Here is a 23,043-nt window from a genome sequence, read left to right on the forward strand (position 1 = left end):
AAAGTAATTTTAATTTCTATAAAAACCATGACATTGGCTAGTAATATTTTATTAAAAAATAAGATAAATTACATCTTCTTCAACTAAAAAAATCTTGCAGTATTTCACGAGCAATAGCCAGATGTCCTTGTGGTATATTCTTACACGACGCAGTGCCTGCTTTTACTGTCTTGCCATTATTCTTCATAAAAGTTAAAGTATTTTTTTTCTCTAGAGTATTTTTAAATTAGGAGAAAAAAAATTTGTTTTGCAATCTGGATTGTCACACCAACCTTCATTCCCAACTTCATCACAAAAACCTAAAAAAAACCAAAAACAAACAAACAAACAAAAAAACAATCCCTTACAAAAATCACAGATTAGGTTTATTTCTAATGAATGCTGTCACTCCAGACTCAGAACCACCAGTTACTCTTAGAACAGAGAGTCAATGTAAACACCACCACGCAGGGTGAGTGAAGATATCCTGTCCCACACCAGCTTCTCGGGCATGCGTAACAGCATCCAAGTAGTCTTGTCACATGGTCTGTTCCCAGGGAACCTCTGAAGAAAATGCCAGGAATTTCCGTCTGCCAAGTTGCCATTTTCCTGAAGCTCTCCGGATTGCTTCAGAAGGTGAACCGACAGGGGTTCTGAAGAAAGGCTGCTGCCACAAACCAGCCGGTGTGGAAGCCGTCCGCAGGACACAGGCCCTCAGACCCTTGGGAGTGTTGTTCTTTTTAAATCCCTTTGGGAAGTTAGTTAACTAAGTTAACTAAGGATTGTTCCCTTAAAAATCCCATGTCAGCACGAATCATCGCCTACACAGTTTGTGCCAACGTCCTTGGCTTTTTTCCGTCTACCGTCTTGTTGATCAGATCAACTAGAGATGGCAGTCTTACTTTATCCATATTTTTGCTGTAAACATTGAGGAATATACCAAGAACCACCAATAAACCAGACCATACATACCTAGAAGAAACAAGTAAGAAAAGAATATTAAAATTAACGAAGTAACCATCTATTACTGACCACAACATCTGGTGATCATTCTGTAATAATTCTTTCACAAAATAAAGCTTTGCTACTGGAGGTCTGTTTTATGGAATACTTCCCACCTTAAACCCTTTGTGGCAGTAAATAAACTCATAACTGTTAGAAGCATGAGCTGCAAGGAGACAGGCTAGACAATGGGCTGAGACCCATTTACCTCAACATCATACACATTACTCTTATTTGCAATGGGATTGGGATCCAGACAGGCAAGCTAAGAATGTAAAACAACAAATTTGAGGAATAAACAACAAATTTGATATTTGTAAGTATCCAAACAGATCGATAAATACCAAAAGATCAAGCTGAAAGGACTTTTTCAAAGCTTAACAGCAAAATGAAGTTATGTAAAAATTAATACACTTAGCACCAAAAGGAAAACTGAAATTAAAGTTATTTAAAACCAGGAAATGTAAAACACAGCATCTTAAAAATCAAGAAATCTGGGCATGGCACAGCACCCTAGCAGCTAAGTTCTCATTTTGAACGTGCTGGGATCCCATTTGGCTGCCAGTTCTAATCCCAGCAGCCCTGCTTCCCATCCAGCTCCCTGCTTGTGACCTGGAAAAGCAGTCCAGGATGGCCTAAAGCCTTGGGACCCTACACCTGTGTGAGAGACCCGGAAGAGGCTCCTGGCTCCAGGCTTCAGCTCGGCTTGGCTCCGGCCATTGCAGCCGCCTGGGGAGTGAATCAGGGGATGGAAGATCTTCCTCTCTGTCTCTCCTCTTCTCTGTGTCTCTGACTTTGCAATAAAAATAATCTTTAAGAATAAGTAAATCTTAATAAAAATTAAGCATTTGTATTATAAATACTTACTGAAATGTAAATGGTTTAGCAAAGAATATAAAGGAAAGTACAATGGTCATTGCTTTTCTTCCTGTTGTCACTGCAGAGATAAAAAGGCTCATCAGGACACGCTACTACACAATGTTTTTCATCCCGATAGTTTTAGGGGACATTATATCAGAATCTAGATCAGGCCCCAAGGAAACAATGGACAGTGTAAAACCAACCAAACACCACAGTCACCATTCCTACTACTCTGGAACACACAGCCTTGTGGGGAACAGAGATCAAGTAATTAAAACAGGTGGAGGTTAAAGGACCACCGTCAGCAAGTAGTCCATGGCAGTCCCAGGAAACCGAGGCTTTCCTAAGCACGGTGACGGTTCTTTCAAAAGAGCAATTTGAAGGACAGGCCAGTATCAAACAGTGGTCAGCTCTGACTATGACAATGAGTAACTTGTAGAAACTTCTTTACAGGACTGTGTTAACACAGAGTACTACAGCTGCAGTTCTGTCCCTGTCAGAGGCACCTGCATGCCTCTCTCTCCATCACAGTTCCGTCCCTCCACCCCAAGCTGCTGCTGTCCCGGCAGACTGTGTGGTTCACCCATGCCCAGACCCTACTGTCACACTCATTAAATGGGCAGTATTTTCTTTGGAGGCGTCCATCCCATCAGTTTTAATAGAAAGTCCTTAAATCTATGTAAAAGTTATTCTTTAGACAAACATAATTACTTGGTTTTAAAATTAGACTTTCAAAATTAGAAGATCAAGCATCATTTCATTTAGAACTTTGAAACAAACACGCTAAGCCAAAGGCTAAATGGGTGACATATGGAACACGCCAATGAAGAGGTCCTTGTCTGTTTGGAAAAAAGAGAATCAGAGCAAAGGTCAAAGGTCACTCCCTCATTTAGGCAAGTAAATCCCTCCTACCTGTGACAGCAAGAAGTGCACCAAAGATTTTTATCAAAGCCAAAACAAAGGAGATTCCGAAATACCCAGTGAGGGAAAAAAGAAAAGCATAACCATAGGTCCGAATTGGATTCTGTAACAAATAAAAGTGTGTTGTTATTTTTCTTTTTTTTTTTTTTAAAGAAAAATGCAAAACAAACCCTGAGGTATATTACCAGTAGAATAGAACTATGGGATTTAAATCAACTTTTTATGCAATAATAAGCCATCTGATAATGCAAAGATCCTTATTTGGCTTTGACTTAATGTAACAATAATGAGAATAAAATTTCCAGTTTCTACACGTGTATAGCCTAAAAATGAACCTACAGAGTACAACAAGGATAAAATCAGGTACATATCAACCAACTCATTTCTTAAATAATGTGTGTCCTATATTAATTATCCTAAAGGTGCTACCAAATTGCTCTTAGTAACAGCTATTTTTGAACAATTAGAATTATAAATATAGAGAAAATTCTTTAATGGAATGTTCCTTAAAAAATGTCATTAGTATTTACCTTCGAACAAAATGTTACTGCAGGGCCTAATCCACTGGTACACGTCAAACCCAGTAAGATGTACACAAAGCCGATTGAATACGAATACAAAACCTAAAGAGGACAGAAACAAAGTGGGAGGAAAATACCAACAAAGAAAAGTAAACACAGGGTTTCAAACACTTTTTCTCCCAGTCTATTCTCCTTACAGGCAAGACTCAAGGCAGTACCAGCAGCCTTCAACACCTGCTGTGAGTCATACTCTCTGCTAGTGCCCTGTGTGAGTCACAGCCTGCTTTTAGATGGCCCCAAAACGTCATAGACACTGAAGAAGAGGCGGGGAAGCTATGATATGGACTGAGGTTACGACAGATTCTACCATCTTAGCCTCTGTAACACATTAACTATAGAACCACTTCCTTAGTTCCCCCTGAGGCTACTATTACCTTATCCAGAAAGATTAATGAGAATCAAGAGAACTCCTGACCAAGATTAAACCTGTTAATGGAATAGGCAAGAACAGCACTATACTCATGTATGTTTAATTCAGTATGCTTTAACGTCCAGCAAAGTGACTGGTGATAAAATAGTGTGAACATCTGGACACACATGTGCACACATGGACACACAAACTTTTCTGTATACAAGAAATTATATATCACTTGAATAAAAGGAAAGTCACACCTTATTTTTGCACTAAACAACCAAGTACACAGCTGCCAATCTCCCTAAGTTAATTTATAATTCAATGTCATACCAGCCACATTATCAAAGGGATTTCCAGTCTACCTGGGGATTACATATACCCAAGAATAACTATTGGTAGCAATATTCTGAAAAACAAAAGCGACACTGGTGGCTAATGCTGACACAAGGCGCATGAGAGATCAAGCTGTTGGTGCAAAAGTAAACTCAAAAGAACAGAACTCCGAGCCCCGGATCAGAAAGCAGTGACAACAAGGAAGAGATTTACAAATCTTTGGAAAAGATGGTTATTCAAAACGGCATTGGGACAAGTGAGTAGTCATAGAGCAGTAAAAACACTTTTAGAATCTTCAAAATTGGGTCAAAATATAAGAAAAAAGAAAATCATAAAACTAGTAAACAACATGGGTAATTTCTTATTTTAAGTCACAGAGTTGGTAAAGTTCTTTCAACCATGAAACACACAGTCAAAAGCCATAAAGAAAAAGTTACATTGCAGTACACAAAAAACCCCAAATGACATGAAAAAACAACCCCAAACACAAAGGAGCTGGGCATGACATAACAGGATTTAAAAATAAATCAAAGTCTCTCTAAACCAACAGGGAAAAAGTGTATCAAATACATAATCAGTTGTCAGCAATACTAGTAGCAGTTGCTCCATGAGAAGAATGATAAAACTTAGAAAGATGCTGTATCAGAGTTTTGCATAATATAACTGTTTCATAAAATGAGGTGTGTCCCCACTGTCCGGCCTGACTAGTTACCATTTCAGAATTCGAAGCGTGATGCAGCTTCATTGCCTTCTCCTGCACGTTCCCAATGACGGCGTCCGCACACAGGGCCAGGGAAATGAGCACCACACCTTCAAGGAGGCAGAAAAGAAAGTGCCTGACTGAACCCATGGTCAACAGTCAAGGTTTCTAAGAAATCTGAGACAAAAAGCAAAAGCACGTCTTCAGCCATATTTGCTCCATGGTTGAGTATTCTCCACAGCCAGTTGTAACAATGACAGGGACAATACAATCTTTCTCTCTCTCTCTCTCTCTCACACACACACACACACAAACACTCATACACTAAGTTAATGCTGTCTCCAGCACTGAATTTCAATATCATGTTAAATAACTCTTCTACTTTTACACAAAATTGTATGTTTGAAAGAAATAGCACGTTAAACCAGTGGAATGGAACTACCTTGAAGATTCAAAGATCTATTGGGATCAAAGGCAGTTTAAAAAACAAAACAAAAAAGAGGAATGGTGAAAAAAGGAAAAAAGCTCTGTAGGTTGAACATCCTTAACACAAAAATTGGTCTTTACCATGTTCCAAAATTAAAAATTCCTTGAGCACCATCATAGCGGCTACCATGAGTGAAAAGTTCCCCACAGGACAGCTGCAATGCTGGCCACTAGCCGTGCCGTATAAAAGAACCTGCATGCTGGGTACAAGGTGTGCACGGAAGCCAAGTCAATTCAGGGGGCAGACTTGGGTCCCAGCAACAAGAATGCTCACTATGTGAGACACTCCTGGGCCCACACATCTCTACTCAGTGTTACTTTGCACGTATTAGTAAAACAATGAATTCAGTAGTCATGAGTAGGTATTTAGCTTCCAGAAACTCCTTTAAGAATGCAACCTGACTAGACTTTTTTTTTTTTTTTAACTTCAAAGTCAGATTAACAGAGAGGGGAGACAGAGCTCTTCCACCCCCTGGCAACTCCCCCAAGATGCCCTCAGTTGAGCCAGGAGCCTTTTAGGGACTCAAGCACTGAGGCACTCATCTGTTGCTTTCCCAGGCAGCTGGATTAGAAGTGGAGCAGCTGGGACATGAACCTGGCGCCTGTCTGGGATGCCAGAACCATAGGGGCAGCCGCGCCTGCTGCACCACAATGCTGGGCCTCAATATCCCTTTTTAAGCCAAAACACAGGGCCCGGCACGGTGGCGCAAGTGGTTAAGGTCCTCGCCTAGCACGCCCGGGATCCCATATGGGCGCCGGTTCTAATCCCGGCAGCCCCGCTTCCCTTCCAGCTCCCTGCCTGTGGCCTGGGAAAGCAGTCGAGGACGGCCCAAAGCTTTGGGAACCTGCACCCGCGTGGGAGACCCGGAAGAGGCTCCTGGCTTCGGATCGGCAAAGTATCGGCCCGTTGCGCTCACTTGGGGAGTGAATCATCGGACGGAAGATCTTCCTCTCTGTCTCTCCTCTCTGTATATCCGCCTTTCCAATCAAAAAAATAATAAAAATAAATCTTTAAAAAAAAAGCCAAAACACAGGGACTGGGCATTTTTGCCAGGTTGTATTTCCACGTGATTCAGTCAAAGCTCCATGCATTTCTCATTGCAGTTTCTGTTCCTTCTCTAAAACTGCTTTTTCCTAAATAGAAAAAGAAAGTTTCCAAGCATAATTCTCTTTAACCTCTGCCAAGGGAAGGGAAAGTATTCCTGACAAATGTTAGCCTGGTTAAAAACATTGGCAACTGTAAGCTTTCCCTAAAACCGAGCAGAACATGCTTGTGCCCAAGTGCAAAGAGCGGAGGTAGCGGCTTCCTCTCGGCTTCTCTGAGGCAGAACAGGCACTCCCACCCGGGAACCGACCTCCTTAACCAAGTTAGTGAGGAAGGTTGACAACTGGCAGGAGAGTGTTAGGAAAAAAGGTGACGCCGATGTGAATGGCTTTCCTCATTTCTCACAATTGGTTTTTCTTCTGTGTAAGTAACTATTTTACAGACGCTGTTACTATTACGATGTTGTTGCTCATTGAGTGTCTTTGAAGACTTACATACTTCACACACTGTTTCTGTCAGGTTAGGAGATGGGCTGCCATGAAGTTAAAATATTAGTACATTTCTTCCAATAATTAAGATAATCATACTGAATGTAAACCAAAGAACTACCCCCAATATCTCTAAAGGCGTTCAGAACATAGGATTTTACCATTTATTTTTAAATTCTCAGATATTTCTAACTACACTGTAGAATCTATTGTCTTTGAAATTTAAATTAACAAAATTTCACAAAATGTACAATGAGAAAAACTAGCTTATAGTGGAAAACTTAAAAACTTTAATATTTTTGTTTGTTGAAGTACAGCATATCTTTACTGCTTTCCCTAAGAAAATGACAACTGAATGTGCGTACCCCAAAGTGTTTTTCAAAAAGGGGAGAAAACTGCTGCTTTGATTTCCCTATAATTTCTGCCTAATTCAGCTGATTAAACATTTATCATCTACTAGAAAACTATGGATTTCGCTGGGCAAACAGCCTCCCGTCATGTCAACACCCAAGAGTGCCAAAAGATGGCTTCACTTCCGGAGTGCAAGCTCCCATGCAAAGTCCTGAAGCCTTTGGTTAGACGTGACAATCCTATCATTTAAAATTCTCAGGAAATGTCAAAACTGCTTAGGACTCACTAAAGCATGGGTAACAGAAGAGCAGACAGCCCTACCTGTGAGGTTGAAATTCGGGGCAATGGTGCTGTCGGCCAGGGTGAACCATATCAGGCCTAGGCTCATACACACAGCGGCAGACACGTCGGCAACGTTGTAGCGCTTCCCTGTCCGGGACAGACATAAGGGAGGTGCCCGTCAGGCGAGTGTTGGAGCCAGGCTTACCCCAGCAGAGCAGAGCGGGGAGCAGCAGGGATCTGTTTCATACACCCAAAGCCAGACCCCCGAGAGGAGCCCTTGGACAATGCCTGCGACAGCTACAGAGGGCTTGAGGGAAGTGGGCGCCAGGAGGTCTTCGCAGCTACAGCAAAGATCCCACTGTATCTGTCACAACAGCAAACCAACACACGCATTTCATGAAAATTTCAAGGCAAGAAAAACGTACATCTACAAACATTAAAAAAATTTCATTGAAATTCATGCCTCTTAATAAGAAACATTTTCTTGTTTTTACATTTATAGCATAACCTTTGTACCAGGGTAATGAACTATCTACACAATGGTTTAAACACAAGATATAAGATAATTTCTGGGTAAATGAGAACTAATTTATTTCACTAATCTGTATTTAAAAACTAAAACATAAAGTGTAACTTTTTAAAGCATTAGAAAGAAATATAACTGGGAGTTCAAGAAGTTCAGGGAAAAGAGATTATCTTTTAATTCCACTTTCCCACAAACTTTTTGAAGCCCCCTTGTATCACATGTGTCCGAAGTCATTTAGGAAGCTATGTAAGATTTCTAGCAAGGGCAAAGGGAGACTAGTAACCCTGCCGTGGTGATTCGCTGACACCACACTCCCATTGATGACATAAAGGCTTTGGGAGGGGATGTGATGCTTAGCACAGGAGCAGGTGGTGTGAGATCCCGAGTGACACATGAACAGCAGCTACGCCTCAGCACAGTGAATGCTCCCACAGCCGCCTTCCGTCCAGCCTGCACCGCAGCCTGCCCCGAGGCAGCAGTGAGCCAGCAGGGTCAGTCACAGAAGCAGCTCTGCTCGGACCACGCTTTTCCCTGAGACAGAGCACTGTGTAATGGAGAGAATGTGGCGCTCCAAAGAACAGGTGAATGGGAGCACTCAGCACTTCCAGGTACTTCTGAATGTGTAAATACAGTAATGCTGCAAAAGCAGTAGCTTCCAAAGTGGGAAAAATCACAACAATTACAAAACCAACTTCTTCTTTTTCCCAAGCTCAAAATGTTGGTTTCAGATACTAAGACAGCTCTGAGATATCCCCGTGATTTTTTGATATGTTGCGGGCAAACTATCAAAACTGTCAGGTAAGCCAGACTGTTCACCAAATGTATTAACGGAAGTTGAATGTTTTTCCCAATGCTAGAGCTCATAACATAGCCTACAAGTTTGAAATAGTATGAAAATATATCATTACTATACCTTGAATAAAAACTCCTCCTAGCATAACAGGAATCAATTTGCAGCACTTGAAGATGACTTGGGTAGGATAATTCAGGTAGCCCAAGGAAGTGTTTGATAACCCCATAGTACCCACAGTTAGAAAAGCTATTATCATGTAGGTTTTTCCTGGTATTCTGTAAAAGACAATTTTTAGAACCTTCATTTGGGGACCCGATTCATACTACTGTAAGATAGTGTGTTTACAAGGTTTAAATGTCTATTTACTTTTCTAATTTCTCAAAATACCACTATCCTTAAGGTTGTAACATTGTATGCTTGAATAAAATAATGCTTATAAAAATCACAGTTTACATAAATGCAAAGTCTCAACTAAGTGAAAAAGTGTTATATGAAGAGACAAACTTTGATTGCTACAGGAGGTATAAATGTTGATTTTTTAAAAATAATTCTAGCTACATTTGGATTGAATTTTAAAATGTGTTTAATTTTTTTTAAAAACACTGGCCTCTCTCATGGTTCCAGGCACCTTAACTGTGCTTTTAAGTGCATTTTCTAAGTCTGATGTACTTTCTGTTCCTTTACATTCCCATCTAACATTAGGAAAAAATACATCGACCCATTCTGCTGGAGTGACCAGAGCAGTGTCTCCAGAAAGGGACACGTACAGGCTGATGCTCCGGCATCTTACAGGCCACCCTCTCTGTGTTCTAGAAAATACTGCAATAACCAACTCTCCTTGTGATCTCAAACCTTTCAACTTTGGCCCCATCCACATTTCTCAGCAGTGAGTGTTAATTTGGCATCTTTTGATGTGAACACATGCTCACTTAGAATGGTCTAAAATAATGTTGGGCGTGGTGTAATACAGCAGCACCTCCTGCCGTTATCCAACAGCACCGTGATCATGCTGCTTTTGAGGGTGTCTCAAACAGCTGGTGCAAAACACATTTAAAAATTAAGCTTCCTTTCAATGAAAAAGTTTTTTGAAGTATATGTTTATTATGGGTTTTCAAGAAGTACATGGGAGATGTCTACTGTGCAAAATCTATACACGGCTTCACTTTTTTTTTCTCCTAAAATAAACTCATTTGTCAATATTTTTTTTTCACAAACCTTTTAAAGTACTCTTAGATGTAATCTGCTTTTTGCATGTTAGTTAAAATTCAATTTAGCCAACAAAAATTCTTTCATGCCTTATATGAGCAGGTATAAAGTAAAATAATTTACTGAAAAAAATGCAATTAAAATGCATCCTTTTACACTTATGTTTTAATTTTCAGGCCTTCTCTATGTATGTGCCAAGGCGGGAATCCACACTGAACATCCTTGTGGAGATGACTCGGCAGGCCTGGATCCACCAGTGAGGTCACACGCTTTCTCGCTGTCTGGGACTTGAGCCTCAGTGGAATGGGACAGCACCGCAGCCCCAGCTGGCCACGGAGGCTGCGGGAGTCACAATTCCCCCAAGGTAAACAGTAAACAGTGGCAGGAAGCTCCCACGGAGGTCAGGAGAGCAGCACTGTGCAGAGAGGAGTAGCTGGGGCCGAGCTCACAGAGTCCCAGCTTGAGAGCGGCTTGCTGCTGACTCCCAGAAAGGCTCAGCTCCACTGCTCTTGGCTCGGCCTCCTCACCGGCTCAGTGAGAAGCCAGATCCTGCCGGAAGCCACTGGACTCCCGGAGAGCCTCAGCTCCACTGCTCTAGGCTCTGCCTCCTCACCGGCTCAGTGAGAAGCCAGATCCCGCCGGACACCTTCTAGGCTGCACACCCTTCTTCTCCTTTATGTACCACCCCAACTGTTTATCTTTGCAAAAATGGTGGGAAAAAATGTTATTTAAAAAATGCCAACCCTCTTCCGAAGCAATTAAAAACAAAGTAATCAATAAAGTTACAGGGAAATTTATGGCAAAACATCTGTAGCATATTAGGGCACCAACAGTGTACAGTGTATGTTACCACACACTGTATAATTTGATGCTCAAAATCAAACTAAAGAGAAAATTTCAAAAGCCTCCTTCCCTGTGGACCTAACACAGCTAGTAACCGGCAATCCCAGACCCAAACCTGTGTTTGCCAAGTCCGAATTCTGTTCTTTATCTAGCTCAATGGTCTTCACATACATGTAGGAAGAAAAAAAAACCCCAATAAGTAAAGAGCTAATTAAAGGTCTTAAGGGCAGTCCTTAAATTGGAAATGGATGCATATTCAGAAATAAACCAAATACGTGCGTGATTAGGCCTATTTTCATTGTAAGGTGACTTTAAGGATTTCTCAGAAATGTGCCGCAAAAGCAAGTTCCAATTCATAATTACACTAATGACAAGTCTACAAGTGTTTTGCCAGAATTCCTTTATTTATGCTTAAGTCAAACACAAATTATTTTGTTTTAGCTCTATTATCTATCACTTAGTCTATCACCGGGGCCAAGAGGCTGGTGCCCACTGTGGGTTTTACCCAGGCGGTGGGTACGTCTGCTTCCTTTGAAGTGTAGCAAGTCAGGAGATGCATCATTTTCACTTACTATACACAGCACCAGATCACTGAGAAGCAACCAGAAGCCCAGTGGTTTGCAACAGTGAGTCAGCAGGCGTCCTTACTAGTCCTGAAAGCTTGCCTCAAACCCACTACTCACTGTTATATTTTATAGTTCCAGAGTATGGAAACAGTGAAGATGAATTCTGAGATTTCAATATTTTTACTGAAATTACTACAATAACTTTGTGGCAATGAAGAGAAGTTAGGAGGCAAAACAGAACAACGAAAGTAAATAAAATCAAAAGGGGTGCATTGTGGGAGACTGCCCTGGATCTCTGCCTGCTATCTGGTGGGCATGATATGTGACATGAATGGAGGGCATAAGGGTTAGCTGTGCCTTCCAGCCTATTACAGCGCTGTTGTCGGGTGGCAGGACTGTCAGGAGATGCCCCCCTACCAATGCCTTCCCCTTTCTTAGTCTACATAAGCTTGTGCTCCCATTACATTAAATGGACATGAGGCCCAGCATGGTAGGTAGCCTAGCGGCTAAAGTCCTCATCATGCACGTATTGGGAACTCATATGGGTGCCAGTTCTAATCCTAGCACCCCTGCTTCCCAACTAGTTCACTGTGGCCTGGGAAAGCAGTCGAGGACGGCCCAAAGCTTTGGGACCCTGCACCCGTGTGGGAGACCCGGAAAAGACTTTGGGCTCTTGGCTTCAGATTGGTGTAGCTCTGGCCATTTTGGCCACTTGGGGAATGAATCAGTGGATGGAATGGAAAATCTTCCTCTCTGTCTCTCTCTTCCTCTCTGTAAAATCTGACTTTCAAAACACACACACACAAAACCAATGGACATGCTTCACCTGAATGTCTATAGTGGTTCTTGACCTCCCTGCTCCATGGTTTTGGGGACCTACTGGCAGGAAAACTCCCCCAGAGTGGGTACGTAGGCATCTACCGCAGTGATTCAACTGCAGCCTGAGAGCCTGAATCCTGTATTGGAATGCCTGCTGGGAGCACCAATTCCTCCATTTCTGACCCAGCTTCCTGCAACAGTTCATAGTGGCAGATGGCAGCTCAAGTACCTCCTGCCAACTACGATCACTGAGATCAGAACTCACGGCCCTGGCCTAGCCCAGCCCTGGCCTGGCATGGCCTTGGCCTAGCCCAGCCCTTGCCTAGCATGACCCTGGCCTAACCCAGCCCTGGCCTGGCATGGCCCTGGCCTAGCCCAGCCCTTGCCTAGCATGACCCTGGCCTAACCCAGCCCTTGCCTAGCATGACCCTGGCCTAACCCAGCCCTGGCCTAGTCCAGCCCTTGCCTAGCATGACCCTGGCCTAACCCAGCCCTGGCCTAGTCCAGCCCTTGCCTAGCATGACCCTGGCCTAGCATGACCCTGGCCTAACCCAGCCCTGGCCTAGTCCAGCCCTTGCCTAGTCCAGCCCTTGCCTAGTCCAGCCCTTGCCTAGCATGACCCTGGCCTAGCCTAGTCCTGGCTGCTCTGGGCATTTGGGGGGGGTGAATGCATAGATGGAGATCTCTCCACATCTGTCCCCTATCTCAAATAAAATGAAAATAAAGCAAAAAGAAAACTGTAGATATTTTAATATAAAATTCAAAGCTATTTTTAACAAGACTTGTTTATTAAAAGGGCAGAGCGACAGAGAGAAAGAGGTTTCCAGCCACTGATTCAATTTCCAAATGCAACAGCCTGGCCCGGCCCAGGTCAAAGCCAGGGCCCAGAAACTCCCACTCTGGTCTCTTGTTTGGGTGGCAGGGTCCCAGAAAAATGGGCCTTCGCTGGCTGCCTCAGGAGACACATGAGCAGGAAGCTATGTGGGAACTGGCATGCAGACATTGCCAACCAGGCTTCCTAAATGAGTCATACTTAAAAAACGGTGCAGGTGGCGGGGAAGAGCGCTATATAAAATGTAAAGGATTAAACATCTGCATCAAAGGAGACTGAATGGCACGACTACAGTTCTTATTACATCTCAAATGCCGAATACATATATGAAATACACACAGATAAGGATATGAAAGACAACCAATGTTACAATTACCAAGAAAACTTTATACTAAAATTGGTAACTATTTTGGTTTTTTTTTTTTTGCTCTTTTTTTTTCTGCCTATTGTTCTGCATGTTAACAATACATTAAGATTTTGCTCAAATGAAAATGACTACTAAAAGACTTTGTCACACAAGCTCTTTTGGTTTTGATGATAAAATATGTTCCCCTGAAATTAAAAATATTCCTACTAGATTTAAGAGGCAACGTACTCCACAGAACATCAATTTCACACTCTGAAGACCACAAGAAGAGATTTGTAATTCACCACTATCATGTCCTCTGTACTGCAAATCTGTCCCGCTCATGCTATTTTAATGAGATTTATAAAAATATATTTTTTTGAATGGCAAAATAGACCTTAATAAGTTGAACCTCAGCTATAATTTTTATAATATTAAAACAGGATCTCACTTTTCAGTGTATAAAGAAGCATCCAGCATGTTAAACACTTTTACTAAGTTGGTCATACTGATATTAGTGATTTATATGCTTTGTTAATAGGAAATGTTGATTTCATGCAAATTCATTAGGTCTACAATGACAAATTTAATGAATACAGCTGAACTTAATATCGAAAAGGAAAGAGGAAACACGTACCTTCTCCGTTTGTCTTGAATAAGCTGAAGCTCAATGAAGCCAAATAGGGAGTAAAATGCGAATTGCACCAAGGTGAGGTACCAGCCATAGGACCTGAACCCCTCCATCGAAAATATTAACTCCTGCCAAAGACACACGGACATTGTCAAGCTCAGAGCAGAGGACTTAAATTCCTCACAATAGACATGCTATTTTAAAGAAAGGAAATCTTACATTAAACCAAACCAAAATCAAAGCACTCCAGGCTTCGCATGGTTCACGCGGGACACAAGCTCATTCCAAAGAACAGACAGACGGAGAAATCAGCGGAAAAGCAAGCAAGTAACTTCATGAAGAAACACTGCCTTTTCCTTTTTATTAATGACGAGACAGGTGGGTGGCCTAAGAACTCATGTGCTATATAAAAAGCATCTTGCTCTTAGAAGGCTGTGATCAGGGAGGGCCCCTGGCACGTGGGGTGCCTGCGCTGGGGGCCCAGCTGGTAATCTCAGATCTGGGAAAGCCCAAGTGGAGCGCCCAAGGAGTGGGGCTCCTGCTGCCGAGTCTGCACCCGTGGGCGGCCAAGACGAAGGCCTGAATTCCCAGCTCCTGCCTTCTGCCAAGTCCAGGCCTGGGGACCAGCTGCGGGAAGCTCTCTCCCTCTCAAAAGTAAAAGCAAGTTTTCAAAAATTAGGACAAAAAGTCCATCACCTCAGGGCTGTTTTTCTACAGGAATACAGTCGGTTCACACTGACCATGCTGCTTTTTAAAATTCTTAAACCATAGATTGTTCCTTGTAGAGAGAATGGTGAATTTGCCTGAACATAAATTATGAAACATTAATTATTAACAAGCCATTCTTAAGCTGCTAACAGACATTCTAATTATGTTCTCTGGTTTGATTTGAATTGAATAAACCACACTTTCCTCTGTGTGTCTGCATTACCAAACTCACCGTTTTCCTTGGACTATTTTGATACGCGTTTGTCGGTCAGTTTTCACAAGGTGGTAAACTTGCAAGCACAATTCACAGTGGTTCATGTAATTAACAATCTATGCATCTATACATTAAGCTGATTTCCAAGCCAGTAGAAAATTTCATGAAAATTTTTAGGGTAAAATTTTGTTTTCTTCAAAAATTATTTGTAGAGTTATGAGAAAGAAAGAGAGAGGGAGAGGAGGTGGAAGGAGGAGGAGGGAGAATTCATCCATGCTGGTTCATCCCCAAATGGCTGAGCTGCCGGGCCAAAGCCAGGGCCTTGGAGCAACATCCGAGTCTCCCATGTGGGCAAGAGTGCTTGCGCCATCTTCCGCCACTTTTCCAGGTGCAAGAGTAGTCAACTGGATTCGACTCAAACTGATTTCCATTAGAGTGGAATACTGACACTGCAGGTGGCAGCTTAAGTGGCTATGCCACATTAGTCTTACGGGTACTTTTTAAAAATATTTATTTACTTCTGTATTTGAGTTAGGACATCTGCCGCTTCACTCTGTAGACGGCCTAAATGGGCAAGGGCAAGTCAGGACAGCCAATTTCTAAATCACTTTTCTTTGGAATGGCTAATTTTGTTCCCAACCTATTTGGAAAGAAAAAGCTATTTATCAGCAACAAATTCCAATCCATATTTTTTTTTTATCATGCTATTGTATGTTATCAGTTAAAGATGTCTGACTTGTGGTTTTGTTTTACATTAATAATCCTCATAGGATTCTTTTAGCCTATTTAAAAAAATAAAGTCATGGGGTGAGCACTGTGGCACAGCAGGTAAACCACCATCTGTAATGCTGGCATCCCAAGGGGGAGTGCCCAGGACCGTCCCAGAAGCCCCTCCTTCCAGTCCGGCTCCCTGCTAGCGTCCGGGGGAGGCGGTGGGGCCAAGGAGTGCCATCCACCCTGCAGAGCCAGGTGGAGTGCCTGACTCCTGGCCCAGTGGGTGGCCAACGTTCTCATTCCTTTTCCCACTCCTCACCCCCCTGCTGATTTTTCAAATCCATACAGCTTTTTATTTTTTCTAAATTACTACCCCATTTTCACACTTGTTTTCATATTTCCTCTGTAAGACAATGAAAAAAATACAGTATGTAGGATTTCCATATAAATATCATCTGTGTTTTTAAGAAAGTTACAAGGGTTTTCTTCTTTCAAATTTCAAAAATTCTCCCACATGATGAAATTTATTTAAAAATAAACTTTTATTGTATTTAACAATTTGGCACACCAGATAAATAAATCCAATCATGTCACAGATTTCAAAGGAGCCCAAGGCTGTTTTCTTCTGATTTTTGCCATTTTTATCTTTGAACATACTGAAATCAAAAGATAATTTTCCCACTTAAAATATTAAACTCCGAAATGTAATGTGCTTTTTAAAGGCTTACGTTTAAGTAGTCCTTTTTGTCACTGTACTGAGAAGCTCATCACACCTGAGAACCAACTGAAACCCTGTGACTGAAAAAACAGCTAGGGTCAAAGTGCTAGCAGGTCCCCCCGGGGTCCTTAATGGGGGTATAATCAAAGTATTACAAATACATTTTTTTTTTACCTGTAAATATCCATAAATCAGGTAAAATACAAAAACTCCAGCAACACATATGCAAAACTGAGTCAGCTTGTTAAATTTGCTGAGGTTTATGCCAAGGACTAGAATGTCATCCACGGCCTTGATGTGCGGTGACATCGTCTGCGTTTTGGTTGGCACGGTGATAGACACGTATTTCCTGGAGTTGTTGAACTTGAGATCCATGGTTCTTATTTGGTTGCATGCAGGGCTTCCAAGGTTATCTCTGTCAGTTTCCTCACTTTCACTCAGCCTTTCTTTGGCCTGCTGTGCCAAGGCCTACGGGAAGAAAACAGCAATGAAGGCAAAACATGGAATCAGAAGGAACCACGCTTCAGTTACTTACATTCCAACGTCAGCTCTCATTCCACTTTCAAATCGAAACCGAAAGGCCTACTTGCTAAAAAAAATTCCCTCCAACTGATAAAGAGTAGTATGAATTAAATATATTTCAGACTTATTTCCATAACAAACCAAAAGCTAACTCAGAATTTATGTCATTAAAGAAAGAAGCAAACCTTTACGTTTCATTTAAGTATGTAATTTTTGAAGGCTATAATAGTTTTTTTCTCAACATGAAGGCCAGTAATTGTGTGGTGATGCCTCGCTATACATTAACACATTACCCAATTAAGTTTTCTAAAGTCAAGATTTATGTCACTTAAAAAGCTAGTTTTCTTTTTCCAGAGATCACAGAAACGACAGTATATTTTAGGCTAAATCTTTTTGTCTTCCCTTTGAAGAAAATCGTTTCAGGTAAAGTTGTTGGGATGTAAAAAGGAGGGAAAAAAAGATTTCGTCAGTCCGTGTAAAAACTTTCCAAACTACACAGACAATGGTGAAATATCTCTCTGGATCTATATCACTTTGAAAAAAATAAATTTGATGTGAAGGTTGAATAGACTGAAGAATTGGGCCTAGTGCAAAGGCTCAGAGGCTAAATCCTCACCTTGTATGTGCCAGGATCCCATATGGATGCCAGTTCGTGTCCTGGCTGCTCCATATCCCATCTACCTCCCTGCTTGTAGTCTGGGGAAATAGTGGAGGTTAGCCCAAGGCCTTGGGCCCCTGCACCTGCAGGAGACCAGGAGGAAGCCCCTGGCTCCTGGCTCCTGGCTTCTGGCTTCAGATCGGATCAGCTCTTGCTGTTGTGGTCACTTAGGGAGTGGACCAGAGGATGGAGGATCTTTCTGTCTCTCCTTCTCTCTATAAATCTAATTTTCCTTTCAAAGAAAAAAAAAAAAAAAAGACAGCAGGGCCCAATGCGATAGCGTAGTGGCTAAAGTCCTAGCCTTGCATGCACTGGGATCCCATTTGGGCGCCGGTTCTAATCCCGGCAGCCCCGCTTCCCATCCAGCTCCCTGCTTGTGGCCTGGGAAAGCAGTCCAGGACAGCCCAAAGCCTTGGGATCCTGCACCCGCGTGGGAGACCTGGAAGAGCTCCTGGCTCCAGGCTGTGGATCAGCGAGTACTGGCTGTTGCAGCCACTTGGGGAATGAATCATTGGGTGGAAGATCTTCCTCTCTGTCTCTCCTCCTCTCTGTATATCTGCCTTTCCAATAAAAATAAATAAATCTTAAAAAAAAAGACTGCAGAATTATGAAAAACAGGACAAACTTACGATTAAAGCACTTGCCTAAGAGTCTCAACAATTCTCATGAGAATGAAACCATAAAGTCTGAGGGCTAATGACTGAAAAGGGTAAGTCTGAATACACTCTCTCCTTTGGTAACCAGCTTTTTTAGAGGAAGAGAGAGAGAGAAAGATCTTCCATCTGCTAGTTCCTTCCCCAGAGCAGTGCATGACCAGGGCTGTGCCCATGACAGGTGCTCCTTCCAGGACTCCAGAGCGAGCATGTGGCTGGAAGGCGCCGAGTAGTCAGACCATTCTCTGTGCCTTCCCAGGCCTCGCAGCAAGCAGCTGGACCAGAAGCAAGCAGCAGCCGAGCTCACTGTGTCAAGACACTCACTCTGAGATCTGAACGTAGAAGCAGCTCGGACCCTTAACTGCTGTACTTGTGTTGCCTATGCGTGAAGGCAGAGCGACATTCCAATCAACTGAGCCACACACAGATTGCTACATTTCCTCCCCTTCTGCTTCTTCCAGTGGAGCCCTCAAGTACCCATTTCCCCTTCCTGGAACACACGGGGAGGTGGAATTCACCCCGCCTCTGTTGCCTCTGTTGGGGATATTCTCCCAGCCTGGTGTCGCTGACCAGGTAGGGCAGCTCAGCTTCAGTGTCCATAATCCTCCCCCGTCCAAGTTGGGGGAAAATATAAAGGGTCATCCAAATGTTCATGGAAAATATATCTTACTAAAAAAAAAAATCCATGGATTCTAAAAAGTTTTGCACCAAAACAAGCTTACCTTTCAGTTCCATTTTTCCAGGACTTTTCAAAATACCTTTACAGAACCTGAATGGCACAGCTGAAACCCCGTTTCTCTGCACAACCTGTGACCCAGCATCCACTCTGTACCCAACACTCACTCACACTAAATGATCTTTCTCTGTCCCTGGACAGCTGCAAATTTCCCACAAAACATCTAGAATGAACACGACAATGAACTCACTGGAGGCAACTGTACCACAAAGCCTGTACTCGGAGAGCGCAGTTCAAACATCACAACATCACAAGGCGGGCAGTACATCCGCCGAAGGCCTCCGAGGCCCCGGAACTGTCTTCCCAAACGGCAGCTATGTCCTGTCCAGTTCAAACACTCATGATACTAACTATGAAGTAAAAGACCGCACAATCCTAGCTGTGATGCAACTGAGAAACAAATAAAGGCACAGTGCTGGCCTAGCAAATGAATCCCCTGTCCCGGCTGCTCCAGTTCCCTGTCAGCTCCCTCATTAGGGGATGGGAAAGCAGCTGAAGACGGCCCAAGTCCCTGGGACCCGGGACCCTGCACCCACATGGGAGATCTAGAAAAGTCTCCTGGCTCCCACATTCCTGCCTCCAATTCTGGCGTCATGGCCCTTCGGGGAGTGAATCAGTAAATGGAAGAGCGGTCTCTTTCTTTCCTTCCTCTTTCTCTTTAACTGTTTCAAGAAAAATAAGTAAATCTCTCTTTTTTTTAATTAAGCATTAAAATTACTTTTAAATGATCAATGTTACTTTAGAAGTCCACAACCAGCCTTGAAACGAACATAAAAGTCTCAAATATATGAATTACTGCCTGAAGTTTGTTCCTCAACTGACACAGGGAGTTAACTTGTGAGGAACACCTGTCAGAGGAAGCCTCTCCCACCTACTGAGCGTGTAAGGACACAAGCAAGGTGACAAGACTGACTGGGGATCCTCTCCTGTGGCACAAACTATCTCCTCTCTAGCGTATCAACCTGAGCAGAGAGCACCACAAAAGGGCACGAGATGAGAACTGACCCCTACAGGTTGGACACTCGAAAAAATTCTACTCTGTCCACATTGTGTCACAGGCAATATTACAACTCAAACAATGCTGCCATTATGTTTCAATTAACGGCAGCCTGGACACCAGTTTAGCCTGTACGGTAAGATTATAAAACAGAAAAATCATACTGCCTTCTTCCTTTACACACAGATCATTCCAGAGCTTGAGGCACTGTTTGCTCACTTCTGAAGGTCACTTTCGAAAGCAATAATTAGGATGTAACGTCTATGTGAAGCATCTCAGGACAAACGGCACTAAATCCTTTCAAATACTGGCTGCGGCGCTCGAGATTCAGTCTATCTTAATTCACTTACAAAGATGTTTAATGAGAAAACAATTGTAGATGTCTGATACCCTACCATGAAAGAGAATGCAAAACATTATTAGCATACTGAATCACCCCAATTTCTACTTCCAACATTCAGTTGGAAGGACAAAAACCTGGTGGGGTGAATTCCAAGGCAAAGACAGTTAAGGTGGTGCAGGACTCGAGGGACGCAAACTTAATAACCCGGAAAGAACAAATCATGTCGTGCTCAGAGGCAAAGGCCATCGCGAAGAGCTGAACCACGAAGTCTTCCAGTGCAAACGTGTGCCATGGGTACTCAGAGCTGCCCCACAGACCCTGGAGGTGGTCCATGGGTCCCCACACCTAGAGCTGTACCCCCACAGACCCTGCAGGTGGCCCCATGGGTCCCCACACCTAGAGCTGTACCCCACAGACCCTGGAGGTGGCCCAGGGGTCCCCACACCTAGAGCCCACAGTCCCTAGAGATGGTCCATGGGTCCCCACACCTAGAGCTGTACCTCACAGACCCTGGAGATGGCCCCATGGCCCCACACGAGGGCCCGGCTTGGGGCAGCAAATACTCCTTCCTTCTTGGAAACCGTGCCAGTCTTCTGATGTCTCAGTCAGCCGCCCACTGCTTGTACTCCGCCCGCATCTGTTCCTTCACTCCTTAGTCTCCATGGGAAAAGGTCTGAGGGCAGAAGGGTCTGGGTCCCAAACAAGGGGTACGCCGTTCCCCGCCTCACCCCCGACTCCCATCAGTAGGGCACCTGGAAGGGTGACCTCAGCCCGGGTGGCGTCTCAGCCAAACGGAGCGTCTCCCCCTCCCCAGGCCGGTCGCCATCACCTCCTCCTCCTCTTCGTCTCCTCCTCCAGCACTTTCCACCGGAGCTAGAGCGTCCCCGACCGCTGCCAGCATCCCCCGCGCCCCCGCGCCACTTCCGCCTATGTGTCGCGGCGCGCTTGCGCAAGCTCCTGGCCGCGCCCCCTTACGGTGCTGGTCGCTCTTTCGCGCATGCTCTGTCGGGTCCGGAGGATTGGCTTTGCGACTGGCGCGGCCCCGGTCTCCCTGAGGAGAAGCTGGCTGTGCAGCTCCTTGGGGTGCAGTGGCCTCGTACCCCGGTTCTTAGGTCCTCAGGAGGGAAGGGAGCTCTGCAGGCTGACGTTTGGGGAGGTGGCCATGTGGACAGCCCCGAGCCCGGCTCTGCTGTGGAAGGTGGACCCCCGGAGCACCTGCCTCCTGGCCCTGTGATGGGCGCTGTGATGAGCGCTGTGATGAGGCGTGCAGCAACAGCCCCGTGGCCAGCCTTGCTTACTGACAGAGCTGCTTACTGCAGCTCCCCACAGAAGTCCAAAGCCTGAGGACTCGTTGAGACTGTGAAGCGTTTACCATGGATGGGGGTAGCTGCCTCTGCCATCCCCGAGATAAGTAGGTGAACACCAGAAGAGATTGTTTTAAGAAGAATGACGAGTTGTGTGTAGGAAGCAGTGGTGCGATTGTTCCGATGAAGATGGACAATACTTGGGAAGATCCCAGAAAGGGAGGAAGTAGGATAGCGGACTAAGTGTGCCGCTGTGTGCACGGTTAACAGTCGCACAGGTATGCAAAGACGGCAGAGTCGGTGTCGCGGTCTGTGTCTAAACATGCATCTCCTGAAATGGTGATGAGAAAAGGAGCCTGGGTAGGCATGTCCACTTACTGCTCACTCACCCCTTTAGACCAGTGTTACCATTGTTATAAATGTCATTATTCAGACTTAGGGAAATTAGACTTCCCAAATAGCGATGTGGTGCTGCCACTCCTCAGGGCATTAGATAGATTGAATGCCTATTTACTTCGCACATCTATGCAGTAGTTATCAAGCACCTGTTAATAAGTAGGCATATATATGTGTGTGTGTAGGTCATTTACATAGTTCATAAATTACAGGCATGAACTCCTGGCCCTTAGGGAGCTCTAGGACCCACCCCAGGTAGTAAATGATGTCTAAGAGAGCTTAGAGCACAGAAAGTGTCTCAGCGTGGTAACTCCACACACCTGCAGGGGCCTGCAGACTCCAAATGTTCCGCGCTGCCAGTTACCCTTTTAGAACCTGTGACAGAATTTGGCATAGCTCCAATCAACCATACAAAGATTTACCGTTCAGATTAAAGTGCAGAACCCTCTACGATGATGACAAGGACTGAGCCTGTTCCTGGCGGGTCCCCTGCAGCCTGCTCTTGGGAGGGACTCCCTGCCCGTGTCCAGGAACGCCAGGACCCAGTGCTTTGCATGGCCTGTTCCTTCATGGAACACTGCCCTCTCTCATGTCTGCGACTTGGGCTCCTCTTTGCTGTCACAGCTCAGAAGTCACCTGATCCTAACTCGCCTGATTACCCTACCTGCAAAATATTTGCACAAGTCCATGGTAGAATTGTGAAGACAATTGGGGCTGTTTTCTTAGAGTAGGGCATTTAATAAGTAACTCCTGTTTCCTGCCCATTTACTTGTGGAATAACCTAATGGGGAACAAAATGAAAGACTTGTAGCTAGAGCTGGGTTCTCATTTTCTAAGAAACGACTAGTCCTGTTGTGTCTGAAGCCTTTGGTGTCTGGACACATTTTGAGCATCATCTCTGCCTTCCTTTTATTATTGTTTTAAACCTTTTATTCATCTGGAAGGCTGAGTGATAGAGAAGGGGAGACAGACAGAATTTTCCATCTGCTGATTCCACATGTAGCTACAGTCGCCTGCACTGGGCCAGGTTGAAGTCCGGCTGTAACTCCATATGGGTCTCCCATGTGGGTGGCTGGGGCATCTTCTGCTGTCCTCCACATCACAGTAACAGCTGGATCTGAAGCGAGTGGCTCC

At 44.0% G+C, this 23,043-nt stretch overlaps 1 protein-coding gene across 2 annotated transcripts; it reads right to left on the minus strand.

The window, feature by feature from the left end:
• Positions 1-710: 710 nt before the first annotated feature.
• Positions 711-21,120, minus strand: SLC35B3 (solute carrier family 35 member B3). 2 transcript variants are annotated; one of them, XM_040984130.1, is made up of 10 exons: positions 21,039-21,120; positions 16,475-16,768; positions 13,953-14,074; positions 8,824-8,978; positions 7,424-7,531; positions 4,745-4,842; positions 3,294-3,386; positions 2,755-2,866; positions 1,849-1,918; positions 711-951 (listed from the first exon to the last, which is right to left on the minus strand). In XM_040984130.1, exons 1-10 carry the CDS (start codon positions 21,108-21,110, stop codon positions 801-803), a joined length of 1,275 nt encoding a protein of 424 aa, XP_040840064.1. In that variant the 5' UTR covers positions 21,111-21,120; the 3' UTR covers positions 711-800. The 2 variants fall into 2 exon arrangements, with proteins under 2 accessions (XP_040840064.1, XP_040840065.1); XM_040984131.1 differs by having other exon boundaries at positions 20,962-21,045.
• Positions 21,121-23,043: the final 1,923 nt, after the last annotated feature.

Source organism: Ochotona curzoniae, unplaced genomic scaffold (genome assembly GCF_017591425.1).
Source record: "Ochotona curzoniae isolate NIBS_2020 unplaced genomic scaffold, NIBS_Ocur_1.0 contig_4064, whole genome shotgun sequence".
Classification (NCBI taxonomy): domain Eukaryota; kingdom Metazoa; phylum Chordata; class Mammalia; order Lagomorpha; family Ochotonidae; genus Ochotona; species Ochotona curzoniae.

Bases quoted from the DNA above. Each gene is read 5' to 3' on its own strand.
- SLC35B3 (XM_040984130.1), bottom strand. From the start codon at position 21,110: ATGCTGGCAGCGGTCGGGGACGCTCTAGCTCCGGTGGAAAGTGCTGGA. The intron at 8,979-13,952 runs GTACGTGTTTCC...TGTCTTTTACAG, and splicing joins ATTCAAGACAAACGGAGAAG to AATACCAGGAAAAACCTACA. The intron at 952-1,848 runs GTAAGTATTTAT...TGTTTCTTCTAG, and splicing joins GCTAAACCATTTACATTTCA to GTATGTATGGTCTGGTTTAT.